Here is a 17,743-nt window from a genome sequence, read left to right on the forward strand (position 1 = left end):
GTCACGTGAGGAGTCTGACTGCCCTCATGTGTTTATTAGGTAACATTACAATCCACCTTTACCATAAAAAATTCACTTTAATAACATTAATTTGCAATTTATTAAAATTGTAAAATATTTACATCACATACATAAAAACAAATAAACAGGCAATGACCACAATCTGACTAATGACAAGAAAACTTTTTCAAAGAGTCCATACTTATAGTAGAAAGTTTTTTCACTTTTTCACCAGTTCATCTGTGCTGTGCAGTGTGTGCACAGGTTTGAATGAGTTTGCAGATGAACATAATGCTTGAGTCCTAGGATGATTGTCGGGAAATGAGCTCTTGAAATACTGAGTTCATCATTATGCACACGCCCTGCAAGATAAGATGGTCAAGATATGATGGCTATTCCAGAAGATGACTGAATAGCAACAATGTATTTAAATTATGACAAAGGTTTGAAATGAACACCTAAAAATATACTGTATCAGGTAATGTTGTCAATTTACAAGCCACTTCAGTGGGTTATTATTTTGGAGATTGTTATGACTATGCAGATTAATATGAATAATTTTGACAAAATCTGTCTGCAAATTTATCAGGTGGACATTTTGTCTAATTCAAATCTGCATAGATTTAGTGTAAATATTGTACTTGTAGGCCTAAATTAGTACTCTAATTTAGATTTTAGATTATGAGACTTTTTTGGATTTCACAAATACGCAGGGTCACATATCTTTTGTAAATTATTGGAGTGAGTGATCGGCCGATGATGCTTGCTATGCTTCTCAATGAATTACGGTGAAATGCCGCTACATCCAAAAGCCAGAGGGCGCTCTCGTGCAGACACTCAATATGCGCTGCAGACGAAGAACCATACACACGCAGCTCCAGGAAATGGCTTAAAGCAACACCAAAGAGTTTTTTTTTACCTTAAAATAATGTTTCCAAAAAAAGTTTTAGTGGTTCATCCACTCAAAACAGGGTGAGTGGCACTTTCACATTCGCTTTGCAGCCCTCTATCGGCCAAAACCGCACTAAAGAAGTTTCCAACCGTCGGGTAGTGGTCCTGTAGTTCGAGTGAAAACTACAAAAACTTGCTTTACGGCAGACCTACAATCCAATCAGAGCCAGCTATGCTGCAGTATTTACGACAGGGCTAATAAACAATTACGCTTCTAACCTGTAGGGGGAGCAAAGAGCAGGAACTCTTTAGTGTTGCTTTAAGGATATATTTATATTGCTGTTCTTCAAACCTTTTCAGGTATTTTCATGATAATAAAGAATATGTATAATGATTATGTTTGACGAGTGCTGCTTTTTCAAATGCATGAACGACTCAAACTAACAGTTATTTCCGATGGATAAGGACTTATCAAACGCCGTAGTACATGAAATAGCTGTGCATAAATCAGCTGTGCGATTCAGAATAGTTATCGGCAACGTATTATTAGTGTATATCAGAATTTATCGGAGCACCCCTAGTAAAAATATTTAAAAACCATTAATAAAAAACATTCAGACCTTATCCACTTCTATTGTACTTTCCACTTTGGTTCCTCCCTCTGCTGTGGTTCGTCTCATTTGAGGGCTGTCAGAGTGACACAGACACAAACCCTTCATTAGTTGACATTTAAGAAGTGTTCACTTTCAAAACAGCAACCAACTGGCTGTTATTAAATCTTATAAATCATAAACAAGAATAAATTTTATTTATCTTTACGGTGTTAAAAATCCATTAATGACAAACAAACTCTTATTACACACTCTAAAGTTTTCCGTAAAGCTCCTGGAGAAGTTCCGGGCCGCATATATTGTCCTGTGGGTATCTGTAATGAAATCTTTCCAGAAGCGACATTGCTTGTACCAACCCCGGACTTGTCATTAGAAACTTTGGGCCTAGAATATAAACAGATACAGAACTAGTTTCTAGGAAATCTCCTTACTGACTCACCATTATAGTGAAGTAAGAGCTTTATATAGGTTCACACCTATTATTATTATTAAATATATCATGATTTCATTTCCTGTGGTTTTATATGTGTTCAGTGTGGGTATGTTGTGTTATTCAACATTTCATTGCTTTTATAAAGAAGGAGATTGACATGCAATGGCTAAAAAACAATTCGGGTACAATAACAATTTCTTACTAGATAAGACAATTTAAACAATCTGTAAGTGCATTACCGTATGGTTTGCTCTGTTTTAGGCTGTTCTTCTGACTGGTCTCTACCACTGCTGGATTTCACAGCATCTTTTCCTTTCTGATCTTGTACTCCATCCATACTGAAGAACATTAAGGGGCTGTTAGGAGGACTCTCTTTGATTTATAGATTGATGCTAATAACTGTGGCTTATTTAGGCATACTTGAATTCCTAAGCAAGGATTTCAATGAAAAAAATTTTTTTTTTTCGTTTTACTGTTATAATTAATTGATTTATGGCATGTAATGATGATGTATATTTTGTAATATAATAAACTCTGCTCTGGCTATTGGTAGGATTGGTTGGACTCTTTAAATGTAAGATTGGTCAGTCATTCATTTATAAACTAAATAGATACAGGCTATGAATTTTGATCCAAGAGTTGGGAACCTACCTTGGCACACTAATATACTTATTTGGAATTAGACCCTTTGTCCCATTCACTTCCCCTCTCCACCACTCGGAAGAGGCCTGGCTATGTAGAATAAGGCGATCCCCTTGTTTAAAAGACAGCTCCGATTGGGAACGGCCTGTGTAGTCATACATGGCCACTCCCAGTACTTCTGCATATCAAAAACAATGGTGATACATTATGAACAGATCGATTTGAATAAATCTAAATCTTGAAAAGTAAGCCAATCAAACTTACCATCTTTTGCTTCTTTAATTTGAGACTGGTCCGATTCTCCGTCTCCTTCCTCTGCCACAGCTTCACTAAAGACATGAATAAACCCAAACATGTTAAATGTTCTTGGCACACGTGTGCATGTGTACTGTATGCATGTTGATCATTCTTACCAATCCTCTTCTTCTAATGTCATGCACTTCTCATAGACTGGCCCAGGCAATTCAGTCTGGCTGGGGAAGATGCTTTCATGTTGGATGATGATACTCTTGACCAGGAAGTTGATACGCTGAAGTTCAGCCGCATCTCCGATGTCTGGGCCTCTCACAAGACTGGGGCCAAAGCAAACCGCCAGGTTATAGGGCTGCATCATGTTCTCATCGCTGTACTGGGATACACTGTACACACAAAGCAGGCACATTTAAGGATTTTCTATAGTCAGAAAAAGACTAAATTCAAAGCTGTGGTACTCACTGGTGAAGAAATGCAAACAGATATCTCATGACGATGGTAAGCGGAGCTGGATAGGTGGAGATGATGCTCTTCAGCTGCAATGCTTTTTTGGTCTCGTCATCTATTTCTGAATGGGGGTAGCAGATAAAGACCACATTCAAATTGAAATTACATTTTATGGCTTTAAATTCCCTTTTTTTTTGCTGTGAGGCTTTACATGTAAGATTCTTAAATTTACTTTGAATGCATAAATTATGCATATTCAACAGATATTTGCATTTCAAATCTACATTCTTTCTAGGAAAATCTTTTAGAATAGAGTAGAGTTTATTTCCAATTTATGCAAAAATAATAATTAACAATATACCCAAATATTTTTTTATAACTATAGTCAATGTCCTTTGCCTATTCGAAAAGGGATAAGAAGAAGAAGAAAACCCTTCTTTAATCCCACCCCTTATCCACAAATCAGAGCTTACAATAATCGACCCATGCTCCAAATATTCATATAACTTACTTAGTTATACCTCAAAACAATTAAAAAAAGCACAACAATTATGTAAACAAGGAAGAAAAATTTAAGAATCTGACTAAAACATTGATTTTAAATCAGATATAAGCATTTAAAATCTGCATTATTTCTGGGTATATCTGATTGAATAAAAAAATGCAGCATGAAGTTAAAACAACAATATTAATATAATAAACTTATTGTATAATAACTTGACATAAGTTGATACTTAAAATTATTTAACTTATTTTGTAAACTTAAAATGACATAAAATTGATTTGATGTCATATTTTTTACATTTTTATCCTTTAAATTAAATTTTTTTATTATTTACATTGTAAAAAACTCTCAGCTGCTTTAACTTTAACTAATCAAACCAGCTGTAAAATTATTATTTTTTTGACTACACTTATTAGATAAGGTAAAGTTTCAACTTGTTTTTATTAGTTACAGCAACTCATAAAAACAAGTTGAAATTGCTTAAAGGAAAACACCACCGTTTTTCAATGTGTTAGCATGTACCCTAGCCCCATTCATTCCTTATGATCCAAACAGGAATGAATTAAACGTGCCAATTTTTTTAAGCTGATAAAAATGAGAACTATATTTTATGGCGGAAGAACACTTAGTTTGCAGCACTTCGACCTCAGACGCAGTAATATTGACGAAATTTTGACCGAGAGGGGGAGTAGAGTAGTCAGGAGTGATAATGTTACCCAAGGTCGAAGTGCTGATAAAAAAATGCTCATTGACAAGAAAACATGTCAGATGCACTTAAAGGGTTTTGCATCTGATCTCTTCATATCTTCTTTTCTGTTCCACTAAAGAAAGAGTCACAGGTTTTAAATGACATGAAAGTAAAAAAATGTTGACAGGAAATATGTTAACCCAAGCTTACGAAACAAACACACAAGTCTTGCAAAATTCCCTTACGTCCACATTCCATCAGCTGATCGTAGCTGTCCTCAGGAAAGAGGGGTTTCTCTAGTCCTCGAAAATAAAGTTTCAGCACTCCCGCCACAGAGTCCATATCACACATCCCTTCAGCGAGAGGATCATCTCCTATAGATGATTAAAAAAAATTCACAGACTATTACTAATACTGAAGTTAAGGAGGAGAATACAGTCACGCTCACCGAGCAAATGCAATACCTATTTCAAATGCATCCTTTAGCTGATTCACCACCATCTGAGAGCCTGGAACTCTAAATAACCCCTCATGATGTAAACCTTAACGTATGAGAAAGATCAGACGGGTTGGGAAATCAGTGATTAACACAGAAAGAATGGAAAAATGACTCAGTAAAATTTTTGTACTTACCGTTGATGTTAATGAACCTAACGCAATTCTCCACGATTGCAGGAATTGGCTGTCCTGACACCTGATATGAAGAAAGTATTCAGTCAAAATTAATCAGATGCCTTGACCCTAACTTGGTATTTAGTGAATCAGAACACTGCTTGAATCATAGAGTTTACTTGGATGTATGATAGCAGATTCCCATTAAAGAGCTTCTGGTCGATATGAGTACTGAGTTGACTCTTTCTTTGTCGCACCGATCTTTTGGATTGTATTCTAATAAATCACAAAAAAATTAAATTATAATCAAAGCCACACTAAACAGGCTCTTTTTGCCCATGCGACCACACTACAGTGCGTTTATTATTACAAAACCTGTTGACTTGGCCAAATAAACTTTAGTCAGTATAAGAAAACCTTTTTGTATTTACCTGGACTGATTAACATCAAGATTTGCAGCTGAATAGAAAAGCAAATAATAAAAAATATTAATTTGTTCATATGCTCAGCCTAAGCATTATGTTATTTTTGGTATGATACTTATCTCACCTCGCTGAATAGCATCTTTAAGAAGATCATGTTTGGCCTCCAGCTTTGATATTAAAGAGCTATTACATAAATAGTCCTTTACTTTCTACAATATATACAAAAAAAATAATAGAAAAATTAGAAAATAACAAAAAAATATTATAAATTAATGGGCGGTTTCCTGGACACGGATTAGCTTAAGCCAGGACTAGGCCTTAGTTTAATTAGGAAATATAACCATTTTTAACAAGCATGCCTTACTAAAAATATTACTTGTGTGCATTTTGGGGCAAAACTACCGAGCACATAAGGTGACATTGGAGTAAAAAAAACGAAAGTTTAGTTTCATGTGCTCACGTAAAACTTCATGTGCAGATTTTTTTTTTAATTTTGTTTCCCGCGCTCACTTGAAACTTTCGTGCGCGCACGTGAAACTATTGCGTGCGCATGTGAAAGCGAAAGTTTCACGTGTGCACTTGATAGTTTCATGTGCGCACGCGAAAGTTTCACGTGAGCACGCAAAACTAAAAGCGGTAGTTCCACGTGCGCACGCAATACTAAACTTTTTTTTTGCTCCATGTCCCCTTAGGGGCTCCGTACTAATCCCTGTCCTGGAAACCGCCCCAATAAGTATTATTATTATTAGTCTAAGCAGTCATAGTCATCTTTTAAATCATTACCATAAAGTACACATTTTCAGTATCTGGCAGGCTGGCCCTTCGTTTTATCTGCTGAGATTTGCTGGCTAATATATCACCGCTCCCCTCATGTGACGGGCTGTCGGGTACGTCAAGGACAGATCCAAAGGTGTCCTCAAAAATACTACTGATCACTGAAGACTGAGATGACTGGAGTATCTTGTTGGACTGCAATGGATTTTGATTACATATTTAAATGAACAAGCTTTAAAAGAACCAACCAAATTATGATTGTAGCACCACAAATATTGTTTTGTGTGTTTACCTCCTCAACCTCAGTAGTGATAGAAGATAGCCTGGACTGTAGCTGCTGAAAGCGCGTCACTAAATCACTCATGGTGTCATGCGTGGCGGACACTTCACAGACCTGAATGATGAAAAGTTGTATAAAACTTGTAATGTGTGTGTATGAACAAACAATGAACGTATGGTATTTTCTAATATGAATAAAGAATAAAACCATTGCTTGTTTGGATGTTACCTCATTCATTAAGTAGTGATGAACCAGATTGAACCTTACTGTAAAGTGTTACTGAATCACTGTTTGTAATACCTGGTCACCCTCATAAGGTTGGTACAGAAAGCGAAGCGGCATGCAAAATGCTGAGATGTTGGTCTGCATAAGAGCGTCTCTGTCCTGGTTCTGGCTTAGTTCTGAGACAGCCGCATTCAACTGCTGCCACCCCGAGCACAAGTTCTGTTGGACCAGCTGGCGACGGGCCAAGTAAAACTGTAACACCTTTGATATGGACTGATGGTAACCCAGATCAGAGCACTGAGGACAAAAGGAGAGAGGTCTGCTTAATATAAAAAAAACTACAGTACATTAGATACAGTCTCTTTGAGGGAATTTAAGGACTCACGTCAATGAGAGTGGAGAGATCTTTAAGGTAGTATTTGTTCAGGCACGCATTAGCTGCAGACAGGTTGAGAAGATAGTCGTTGCGTGCCTTTGTGCACTTTAGCTGAATTTCTTCAACTTTAAATTGCCTCTGCACACAAAAAATTGCTCAGATGTTACCTGAGAAGTTACTGGAACAACTGTATGCCCACACAAACATTCAGTCACCCTTGCAAACACAAGTGCTAACCACAAGAATCAAACAGTATCATCTAGGAAGTGGCAGTCATATGCCGAGCATGGAGGAAACGCTGCCCATGTACTGTATGTGAGAAGAAAACACTGTCTGTCTTTTGTGGTACTTTAAATGCTATAATTATAACCAAATATCGATTTTCCAACATAGGAAAGATATACTGTACTTTTTCTATAAGTCTTTCCATCTTTTTTGAAGCACTTTGCTTTTGTTTCTCTTCCAGTTTGGTTGCCTCCTTCAGTTTGCCTTCTGCTGACAGAAACTCTGTGTAATATTGGTAATACGTCTTCAAGGCCTGATTTTCAACAAACATAAAAAAAGAATGGACAGGACGTTTTACAATTCATACAATGTATAAAAAGCAAACAGTTTAAATAACTGCCTCATAAAGAGAACGTACTGTCTGAAGTTCTGCGGTGACCTTCAAAAGTCCATCCTGCAGCTGAGTGCAAATGTCCCTGCTCTGAAAAAAAAATGAAAATAGCGGTTAGTGGACAGATCTGGGGTTGATGCACAGTAAATTTTGGATTGTTGAGTTGGGTAGCAAGTAGGGCTGTCACGATTATCAGGGTTCCCACACCTTTGTTAACTTCAAATTCACGGACCTTTCAAGGACTTTCCAGGTCCAATTCCCTCTAATTCAAGGACTAAATGTGGGGACACATTTCAAGTCAGAACAAGGTTACACTGTGTTACCTTTTAAGATACATTGTTACAGTTCCCTTTCGAGGGAACTCACGCTGCATCACTGCAGTAACACTTTGGGGACGCCTCCAGGGGAAAGTGCATCTAAATGTGTTTATCAAATTCAACCAATGGTGAGGCTTAATGACAAAGACCAGGTGACGTGGGAGCCAGGAAGTATATCGCTATCTGATATATTGCCAAAGACGGCGTTATAGGGACGCAGGAAGTATGGCAAGGGAGACGCAGCTTCTCGTTCTTCTCCTTCTCAGGGAACAACAGTTACATATGTAACCCGAGACGTTTTCATGTGTCAAACACTACTTTGCAAAAAAGCATTTTGGTATGAATCAACATTCGCATACAGAAGATAACAGTCTTGAATTTTTATGATATTATCCTACACTACACAGGGAATAATATGGATTTTTTTCCAAAAACACTTCAATAGATTCAAGCACTTTCAATGACCTGTATCTATGTACCATATGTAGTATATTTTCAAAAACTTCCCAGGGCCTTGAATTTTTTCCCCCAGATTCACAAACTTTCAAGGATTTCAAGAACCAGTGGGAACCCTGGATTATGGAATTTGGCTGATGGTTAATTGTCTAATAAATTGTGACGATTATAACGATTAATTGCCTGTTTTTTTCCTTTACATTTAATTCTCATACATTTATGTTTGTTCATGAAATAATTTTCACACATTGTTGTGATTACTTAAATTAAATATTTTGCAAGTTTACCTGGCAGTAAATACTATTACGCAAAAGTAATAATTTAATGAATATATCCTTAAGAAAGAAGAAAATTCTTTATAAGAAATAAATAAATAATAATAAAGTGTATGAAAAAGAAATGAAAATAAAAATGCATTCAAAATAAACTGACTATACCAGAACAAGTCATAAAAGTACTGGACCACAGATCCTTAGAAATAGCGTCCTTCACTTCCCTAAATTTGGAATTTCTGTTTTGGAAAGTATGTTTTAACTGGCAGTACTATACTATAACTACAATGTCGCAATGTATCGAGCCATCTGATACGGTCTCGTTTATACAGGCGCTGCAGCTCCACCTTGTGTTTTTTAAAGAGATGTGCAATCATTGCGGTGATCTGAAATCATCGATTATTTAATCATTGTGACAGCCCTAGTAGCAAGTGGCTATTTATCTCTGCAATACTGTCTGCAAACATATGCCGGTGTAGAGAAAGCCGCAGATGGGTGTATTTGGCTTGTGTGCTCCTTCAAGTATCGTGGTTATGTGTAGGTGTTATCTGTTGTCTGCATATCTGAAAATGTGGAAGGATGTGAAAATGAGTGTGTGTACCGGTTTGAACTTCACGGCTCCATGACTTGCAACATTCTAAGTAGATATATAGATAGATAGTGAGAGAGAGAGAGAGAGAGAGAGAGAGAGAGAGAGAGAGAGAGAGAGAGAGAGAGAGAGAGAGAGAGAGAGAGAGAGAGAGAGAGAGAGAGAGAGAGAGAGAGAGAGAGAGAGAGAGAGAGAGATGGGTGTGACTGTGAGTACTCACTCGTTTGGCCAGGCGTTGGGCATTCTCAATGCAGTGTGAAAGCTGCTGAGGCAGTATGTAGCTGTAGCTGTCACTTAGCATGCTGTGATCTTTGCTTTCTTGTCGTGTTTGTGTTAATAACACCTGCCAGCAGTTAACTACTGACTGATGACTGGGCTCCTTCCTGAGAAGGAGATAAGAGAAGTTAGTTAAAGTTACCTTGAAAGCTTCCGGTAAGCAATAGATACCCCACTTAGATTATAATAAACATGGTGTGTAAATATTGCATGCCATTAAGTTCCCCAAAATCAAAATGGAAGCATTGTTTTGAAGTGAAGTGATGGTAACCCATACTCGAAACTGAACCTCTGCATTAAAGAGTAGTGATCACAGGCACTGCAAGTCGTGAGCAGTGGGCAGATATCACTGCAACTGGGCACAGGGCACCTCAGTCGCTACCCGTCGGCTTTGAGAATCGAACTTGACTCTTTAACCATCAGGCCAAGACTGTAGTGCTGCCTCACGATTATTCGTGACTAATCGTTTGCAGAATAAAAGTTTTTGTTTACATAATATATGTGGGTGTATTGTGTATAATAATTATTTATAAATACAAACACACACACACATGCATGTATATATTTAAGAAATATTTGCATGTGTATATAAAGTGAATAAATAGAAATATTTATTATATAAAATTTTTTTTCTTTAAATTATACATGCATGTGTATATATTTATTTATACATAATTATTATACACAGTACACCCACATATATGTAAACATTCTGCAAACGATTAGTAGCGACTAAGGAGGAAGCATTACAAGACTGCACCAGATTTTTTTGTATCAGGGTTTCCCGCAGCACTTTTCAGTTCGGGCGGCCCACCTAAACTGGGATACCCTACCACCTTAACAAGGTCGTCCAAAAAAAAAATTCGCTGCACAAAAGGCCGTCAAGTGCATCTCGGAGAATAGCGTGGAGGCGTTCACACTGCGAGCGGGCACGCGCCACATGGCCGAAATGAGAGAAAGACATGGTCCGTCAATGTCTGGAGGATAACTAGACTGTACTAGCCTATAAAACATTTAATTCATTAATAATCTAGTATTTGTTAATTTTCTGTCATAGTTTCTTCAAAATTGAGTTTTATTTGAGTGTTTTAAATAAAAATATTTTCATCATGATGCGTACGCCCCGCCCCTTTGATTGCCACGCCCCCGGCCCGCCCACCTGCACCACCTTAACTAACTAATTTTCTGCGGGAAACCCTGAGTATGAACATGTTCACCTTAGTGATATCTATATATGAGGAGTTTGGTTCCAAAATTAGATAACCTCTGTTTTTAAAAATTTTCAAAAATCAAGTTTTTTTTGATTGTGCATTCCCATTAATATCAATCAAACTGCAGTTGGTTTGTTTTGATTTAAATCTTCATAACGAATAAAAGACATGCAAGTAGCGCAATAACATGATAATAAATATGTTTTGACAAAAATGTTATCTCGTTTTGAAACCAAACTCTTCATATCTTATTTTTCAAAGCGTACAGTCACTTACTTCAGCTAATACGGATCAATGATTTTTGTGACATCATTCTGCACTTCATCCTTTTATCATATTCCAAGCTCTGAGGTAAACTTAACTACATTGGCTATTTTTTTTTACCTCACTTCCTAATATAAGACTTACTTATCTTTATCTTTTCCTTATTTATCCTTGATCTCTATCTATGCATTCTTAAAAAAACAACAACTAACCAACCCATGGCTATGTATAACGTGTTAGACTTGATGAGAATATTTCCAGTGCACTTATGTATTGCTGTTCTTGTGTTGCTATAATTGCTTCTATTGTTTACCACATTAGTAAGTCACTTTGGACAAAAGCGAAGCGTCTGCTAAATGACTAAATGTAATATAAATGGGAGGAGCCACTCAATATGTCCCGCCCTTACTTCCTCTTTCAGTAGAAATTCCATCAAACAAGCTGTGCATTTTTTCTTACCTATTGAGATATATGGGAGGCCATTTGAGGTGAAATACATTGAAATACTCCCACATTACATTAGACTTGGGCTAGCTGAAGTGTGAAAAAGCTGTGCAGCGTATCAAGATACTTGTCACCAATGGTCCGAGGGGTGCGAATTCAAAATATGCGTTCGGAGGGTCATGTGAAACGTGCATCACGTGTCTTGTCAAATAAGTGCCTGCTGCACATGCGTCGAAACCGTTTATGATAAAAGAGACGCTTATGTTCACAAAATACACGCAAGATTAACAGTAAACTCTGATAACACATGAGATTATGCGAGTATCTGGCAAACACGAGCGTCTCTTTTATCATAAATCCTTTAGATGCATCTGCAGCAGGCACTTCTTTTAACAAGACATGTGATGCACATAGGTTCACTTGGCGCATAGAACACATATTTTGAAATGACGAACAACACATATGATGGGCTACATACATGTTGTGATTAGCTTCGCATCGTGCACCCTTGAAAAATAAATTAATGGCCGCGCTGCTTGTCACATATGTTACCGGTTGTGGCCTTTAGCCTTATGGTTAGTGTGCCCGTTCCAATCCCACTCGAAACAGCTTTGAGTAGCATCGGATGTGTTTACTAACATTGCATTGCTTTTATATTTATTAAACACTTGCGGTTACATATCTAAAGAGTTGCACCTGCACATAGGTAGTGTCAATGGAAAGGAAGCACATATTTCTATGTGCAGGTGTATTTTATCCAAAGAAAGCAAAGCAATGTTATTAAACACATCAGAGTCTACTCAAATCGGGATTCGAACTGGTGTTTGGGCGTGACATGAGAGTCGGTCGCATTAAAGGCCACGACTCGTAGTGTCTGTCACAAGTATCAGAATACACCACATAGCTTTCACACCCCAGCTAGCCTTAATACACCACTGATAATATAGTTGTCGTATATTATATTGCATTTCTGTCAAGGGATCCCTCTAAAAGATGGAGACTCTAAAAGAGATCCTTCTACACAATGCACCTTTAATATTTTGTAAATATAAGTGTAGCCAATATATTACAACAGGAAAACATAACAATCAAAAATAGCTCATTAGTATATACTCACTTCCTGGTTCTAGATGAGAATCTCTCCGTCAGTTTGTCGAGCGAGCGTGCATACTCCCCTTCGATCTCACCTCGCCTCCGCAAATAATCCGCCAGGTCCTGGAAAATCTGGCCCTTCTGCTCCACGTGACTGTCAAGTATCCTCAGCTGCTCTGCCAGCTGCAGTCGCACTTCTAATTTGAGCAAATTGTCATGAAACAACAAAAATTGACACAAATAATTTATCTTAATAGTCCACTGTGGGGTAAACAATGGTTATGTGGTAATGCTATCTCGGTGATACGGGAAGTCCTGATGTTTGCATGACAAACCAACTTGCATCAGAAAGCGACCAGAAGATTCATCTTGAAGTTAAATTTAGGTTTTACTTTCCATTCCTCAAAACGTTCATTGTTAAGAAGTGCTTACCTTTGATCTGGGTGTCATAGTCTGCGGTTCCCACTTTGTCTCTCCACAGCTTGACATGGGAAGACATTATAGCTCCAGCTAGATGAAATTCTGTTTGAAACAGGTCCAGTTTTGAATTAATGATAAAGATTTGCATTTGAAAAAACTATAATAATTACAGGCCTTTATTGACACATTTTATGTTTACAGTCATTTTTATATATTGTTTGAAATAATGGGTAAAAACCAAACACAAAACTGGTCTGGGCCTGTTGGTAACATAGACAATGAATCAGTATCACAGGGTGAACAACAGCAATACCTCTAAACTTTTCATATTATTTCTTCAGCTTCATGACTTCTCTAACATCATCGTCAAAAGAGAAATAAATGAGCAAGTGATCCGTGGAATACTGATAAACATGGACAAATGACGCCTAAATTTGGTGCTTTTCCAAAATTGACATATGTTGTCATAACAGGTGATGCTATCTCTTTATTTCCACTTCTAATGTAATAAAGATCAGATTTTGAATTTACATTTTATTTCAACTGAAAGGCGGGCATGTGAATATGTGTTTTAATCCATATATAGACGGTTTCAGCAGTAATAACATAAAAAAGCGTCTTTTGTGGTCAAGGCGTAACTTCCGGTAAACTCCGCTAAGAATAAATAACAGCAAAGTACTTTTAACTTAGTTTATTTATAAAACAAGCTAAATAAACAACATGTGAATTACCTAGGAAACCAAAACATTTGTTATTTTCGACGAGGTATTTGTTCAAGAGTTAAGTATAGCAACTAGTCAGACCATTAAACAACAGATACTGGAAGTAAAGTTCGGACCAGATGCGTATTGCGTCACCGCACATGCGTTTGATGAAACCGTCTATAGGCTACATATAGGCTCTCCTGATCCTCCTCCTCCTCAAAGTGGTTGATGTCCTCATAGCAACATTATGTTGACTCTGGCACAACATTTCAATTAACCAATGAGATTTTTGTTTTTTAAATAAGTTTACAGTTTGTTTCAAGTTTAAGCTAACCAGGATTAGTGGCTTCTAGACCATTGTTTTTCACTTATCTTTCTCTCTGATTTTATGGTTTGATTATGGTTAGGGTTGGGTGGGTAGCTTTAAAAGGGATAGTTCACCCAAATTCTTACGCCGATTATGCTTAATAAACTGATAACACGTGGGGTCATGTAAACGCGTAAAACTATTTTCTTTAATCGGGGAAAGCTCATAAACGGCGTAAGCAAAAACCGATCGGCACAGGTAGTTTTTTGCTCATTATGCCGATTTCGCGTGGCATGTAAACACCTTAACCGGCTTTCTCACGGTTTTGTCCATGTGCGCATGTCTCCGCGTATGAAAGATAAACGTTACACGCGGAAGTAAGCGCAAAGTAACGCATAAAAGTCTCCGCTTGACTAAAGCAGTTGGCAGAGAAACTGTGAAAATAGAAGCTTATGTTACATTTACTGGTTCTGAAGACCTGAGAAGAGATACAACTGTATTAGCTTAAGACAGATATGCTGTTGGCTTTTTGATCGACTAATATGTACTATAGGTGGTGACGTCACTGCCTGCGAGAAAACTGATAATTCTCCAAGTCCCATGTAAACGCAATTGTCTGCATAACCGGTTTATTGATTTGCATGTAAACGCATGAAAACAGTTTTCTATAATAAGCAGATTTTTGATAGTTATCCGCTTATTCTGTGCATGTAAACGCACTCATTTACTCACCCTCATGTTGTTACAAACCTGCATATATTTCTTTGTTCTGATGACAACACATTTTGAGAAAATGTTTGTAACTAAACCGTTCGTGAGCCCCATTCACTTCCATAGTAGGAAAAAGAATACTATGGAAGTAAATGGGGTCAACAAACCGTTTGGTTACAAACATTTCTCAAAATATCTTCCTTTGTGTTCATCAGAACAAAGATATTTAAACATGTTTGTAACAACATGAGAGTGAGTAAGTGATGACAGAATTTTCATTTTTGGGTGAACTATCCCTTTAAGATGAACAAAGTTTATCTACAATAAACTAGTTATCAATGTCTATTAATTTCTTTGGATTTTGGGAATCCCTTACCTAAGCTAATAGTGTGAGTAAGAATGAAAACCTTATATTGCCCAATCACTGTACATTAACTTTACAATCCCATACGGCCAAAAATATATTCTCAAATATAATTTAAAATATATTTCAAAATATTCCAAAAATATGTACTGAAATATATATTTAAATATGTTTACAAATATGTATTTTTCAAACAGGTTTGAAAAGGTTAAAAAATAAAATATATTTTCAACTGCAAAATATACTTTTAATATATATATATATCATTTTAGACAACTTTTGGCCAGGAAAATATATTTTTTACCGTATGCATTGTAAAATTAGAAATGTATTTGTTGCCCCCTGCAATACATTTGAAAATATTTGTTAATTCTGTACATGAAGATTAAAACTAAATAAATTTACAATCCAAAAATACACTTTATGAAGCTTACTTTCTATAAAATGTAGGTTATTTAGCACAGTGGTTCCCAAACTTTTTCAGCGTGTGGCCCCCCTTTTGTACGGTGCATTCCTTCGCGGCCCCCCAAAGAAAATTTGTGACAAAAACTGTTCTAAAACTCAACATTTAAATAAAAAAAAAAAAACATTAAATGATACAAAAAAGTAGTGCTTTTGGTTAGTAGCCTTATTTTTTTAGGTTTAATTACACAGAATTCATGATAAATTAATGTATTTAATAAAATGTCATAAAACTGGGGCCCCCCTGGCACCATCTCGCGGCCCCCAGTTTGAAAACCACTGATTTAGCATATATTTAAAACACATAGAGAGTATTTTATTAAAATAAAGAGTATTTTATTAATGCCATCATCTCCTGTTTGACTCAGTGGTACAGCATTGTGTATGCAATGGTAACACACGTGCTGATAACAATGTGCACCTTATAATGCACTGCAATTGCTTTGAATTAAAGCGTCTGCTAAAATGCACAAAATTAGTGAATAATTACATCTACAAGCATTAACTTCTGCAATGCATTTGTTTCTGGTATCTGATCTACTGCACAGTGTCAATTTACAAAACGTGTCATCAGCTGCTGCTTAAACTTACAGCACAGCTCTGGGATTTCAGAAAAAAGGAAGACAGCAAACTTCCTGTGTTAATGTTGAGAGAAAGAGCAAATCAGACACCAGCAAAACATTCTCACCACGGGTCTTTTTAACAGGCCACTCCCCCTTCAACTTTCTTTCTCCTTCTGTCACTCTTTACAGAAACAACTTCCCCATTTAGCACTAATGTAAGTACCAGTCAACAAAATATCTTTTTTATATCTCCAAATGAATGTAAGTTTACTTTAGCTGTAATATCTTGACATCTGATCGTGTTGTAACTAAGAGCGGTAACATGCTGGTGGCTAAAGTTCCTAAAATTCAAAATGTATCATTTACATATTAACTCTTTGTTTAAAGTTACTTTAAAAATGGATACCTCTGTAAAATGCATGGACAAATTTGTTTTATTTTTTATTTGTTAAGTACTTATAATAACCATACTTATAAATGTATGAAAAGTTAACAACAAAAAGACAGAAAACAAGCATGTACAATTTTGTTTTCATAAGGACTTACCTCACAAATCCGTCTTGAATTTCACATTGACTTCCTTGATATATCCCCTTTAAAACTCGTATTATAACCGAAACACAGAGAAACGTGATATCCCCTGCACACACTTACACATAAAGTACACATACAGAGAAGATGTCTCTCTTTCTTCACTCAGCGAGTGAGTGTGCTGACAGTCAGTGTCCTCATTGCTGAGTAAAATTTCACCTTATTGGCCCCTCCTTCCCCACTTTGTTCTCACTAAATTGACACATACAGCACACTGTGACTGTTCATCACAGTAGATCACAAGTTAGCAATAACCCAACAGCTTTAATTTGAGGGTAGCACTACAACAAAGACGTGCTATATTCATCACTACCCGTTTATAGTAGATAGATATCTTGATTCATGCAATCAGTCAAACTTCAAGTGCGGCTTTCACAAAAGATCTGCATGCGCAGACCAACAAAGGCAAATGTGTGGTTGGTAAGACAAACAAAAGCAGTGGAAAAAGCTTTGATTCAGTTAGGTTGCCATCTTATGTGACCGGGTAGTAGTTCCTCCAAGAGAAGCAGCAGCTGCTTGCATAGATATGTGAACACACTCTACAAGCTCAAACGCTTGTGTGAAAACGATAGAGGAAATAAATCTATATAGACAAGGTGCTATAAACTATTTTCAAAATAGACCTTATCCATTGTAATAAGTCAAAGTTATATCAAATATAATTTTTAAAGTAAAAATAGATCATATGTTTAGTTTTGGCAAACTTTCTTATGTATTTTTACAGTTTGTATTGATTTGACTAGAAAGGACAATAGTAATCCAAAGTATAGCACATACAGTAATGATCAATTATTAACCGTACCATATGTCAAATTTTTAACTCTATGCAATCTTGAATATATCTTGAGATGATAGTGTGACAGCTAACCACTGTTTCCAATAGCATAGGTGAACCACAAGTGTATTAAAAGTGTTAATGTAGT

The 17,743-nt window shown here is 36.6% G+C and overlaps 1 protein-coding gene across 1 annotated transcript; it reads right to left on the reverse strand.

Annotated features, from left to right (window-relative positions):
- Window positions 1–76: 76 nt before the first annotated feature.
- arhgap4a (Rho GTPase activating protein 4a) lies at window positions 77–17,594 on the reverse strand. The gene is made up of 24 exons (XM_065285773.2): window positions 16,776–17,594; window positions 13,131–13,220; window positions 12,724–12,895; window positions 9,632–9,794; window positions 7,805–7,867; window positions 7,571–7,699; window positions 7,171–7,299; window positions 6,861–7,082; window positions 6,573–6,674; window positions 6,290–6,475; window positions 5,631–5,715; window positions 5,513–5,540; window positions 5,261–5,357; window positions 5,103–5,163; window positions 4,934–5,011; window positions 4,715–4,843; window positions 3,292–3,397; window positions 2,991–3,215; window positions 2,842–2,906; window positions 2,587–2,755; window positions 2,175–2,273; window positions 1,755–1,886; window positions 1,512–1,578; window positions 77–362 (listed from the first exon to the last, which is right to left on the reverse strand). Exons 2-24 carry the CDS (start codon window positions 13,195–13,197, stop codon window positions 303–305), a joined length of 2,634 nt encoding a protein of 877 aa, XP_065141845.1. The 5' UTR covers window positions 13,198–13,220; window positions 16,776–17,594; the 3' UTR covers window positions 77–302.
- Window positions 17,595–17,743: the final 149 nt, after the last annotated feature.

The sequence above is a fragment of the Paramisgurnus dabryanus genome, chromosome 21 (genome assembly GCF_030506205.2).
Source record: "Paramisgurnus dabryanus chromosome 21, PD_genome_1.1, whole genome shotgun sequence".
NCBI classification, from domain to species: Eukaryota; Metazoa; Chordata; class Actinopteri; order Cypriniformes; family Cobitidae; genus Paramisgurnus; species Paramisgurnus dabryanus.

Coding starts and splice junctions, on each gene's coding strand:
- arhgap4a (XM_065285773.2), bottom strand. CDS start 13,197: ATGTCTTCCCATGTCAAGCTGTGGAGAGACAAAGTGGGAACCGCAGAC. Junction 6,476..6,572: donor TCACTACTGAGGTTGAGGAG/GTAAACACACAA, acceptor AATCCATTGCAG/TCCAACAAGATACTCCAGTC. Junction 2,756..2,841: donor AATTAAAGAAGCAAAAGATG/GTAAGTTTGATT, acceptor TTTGATATGCAG/AAGTACTGGGAGTGGCCATG.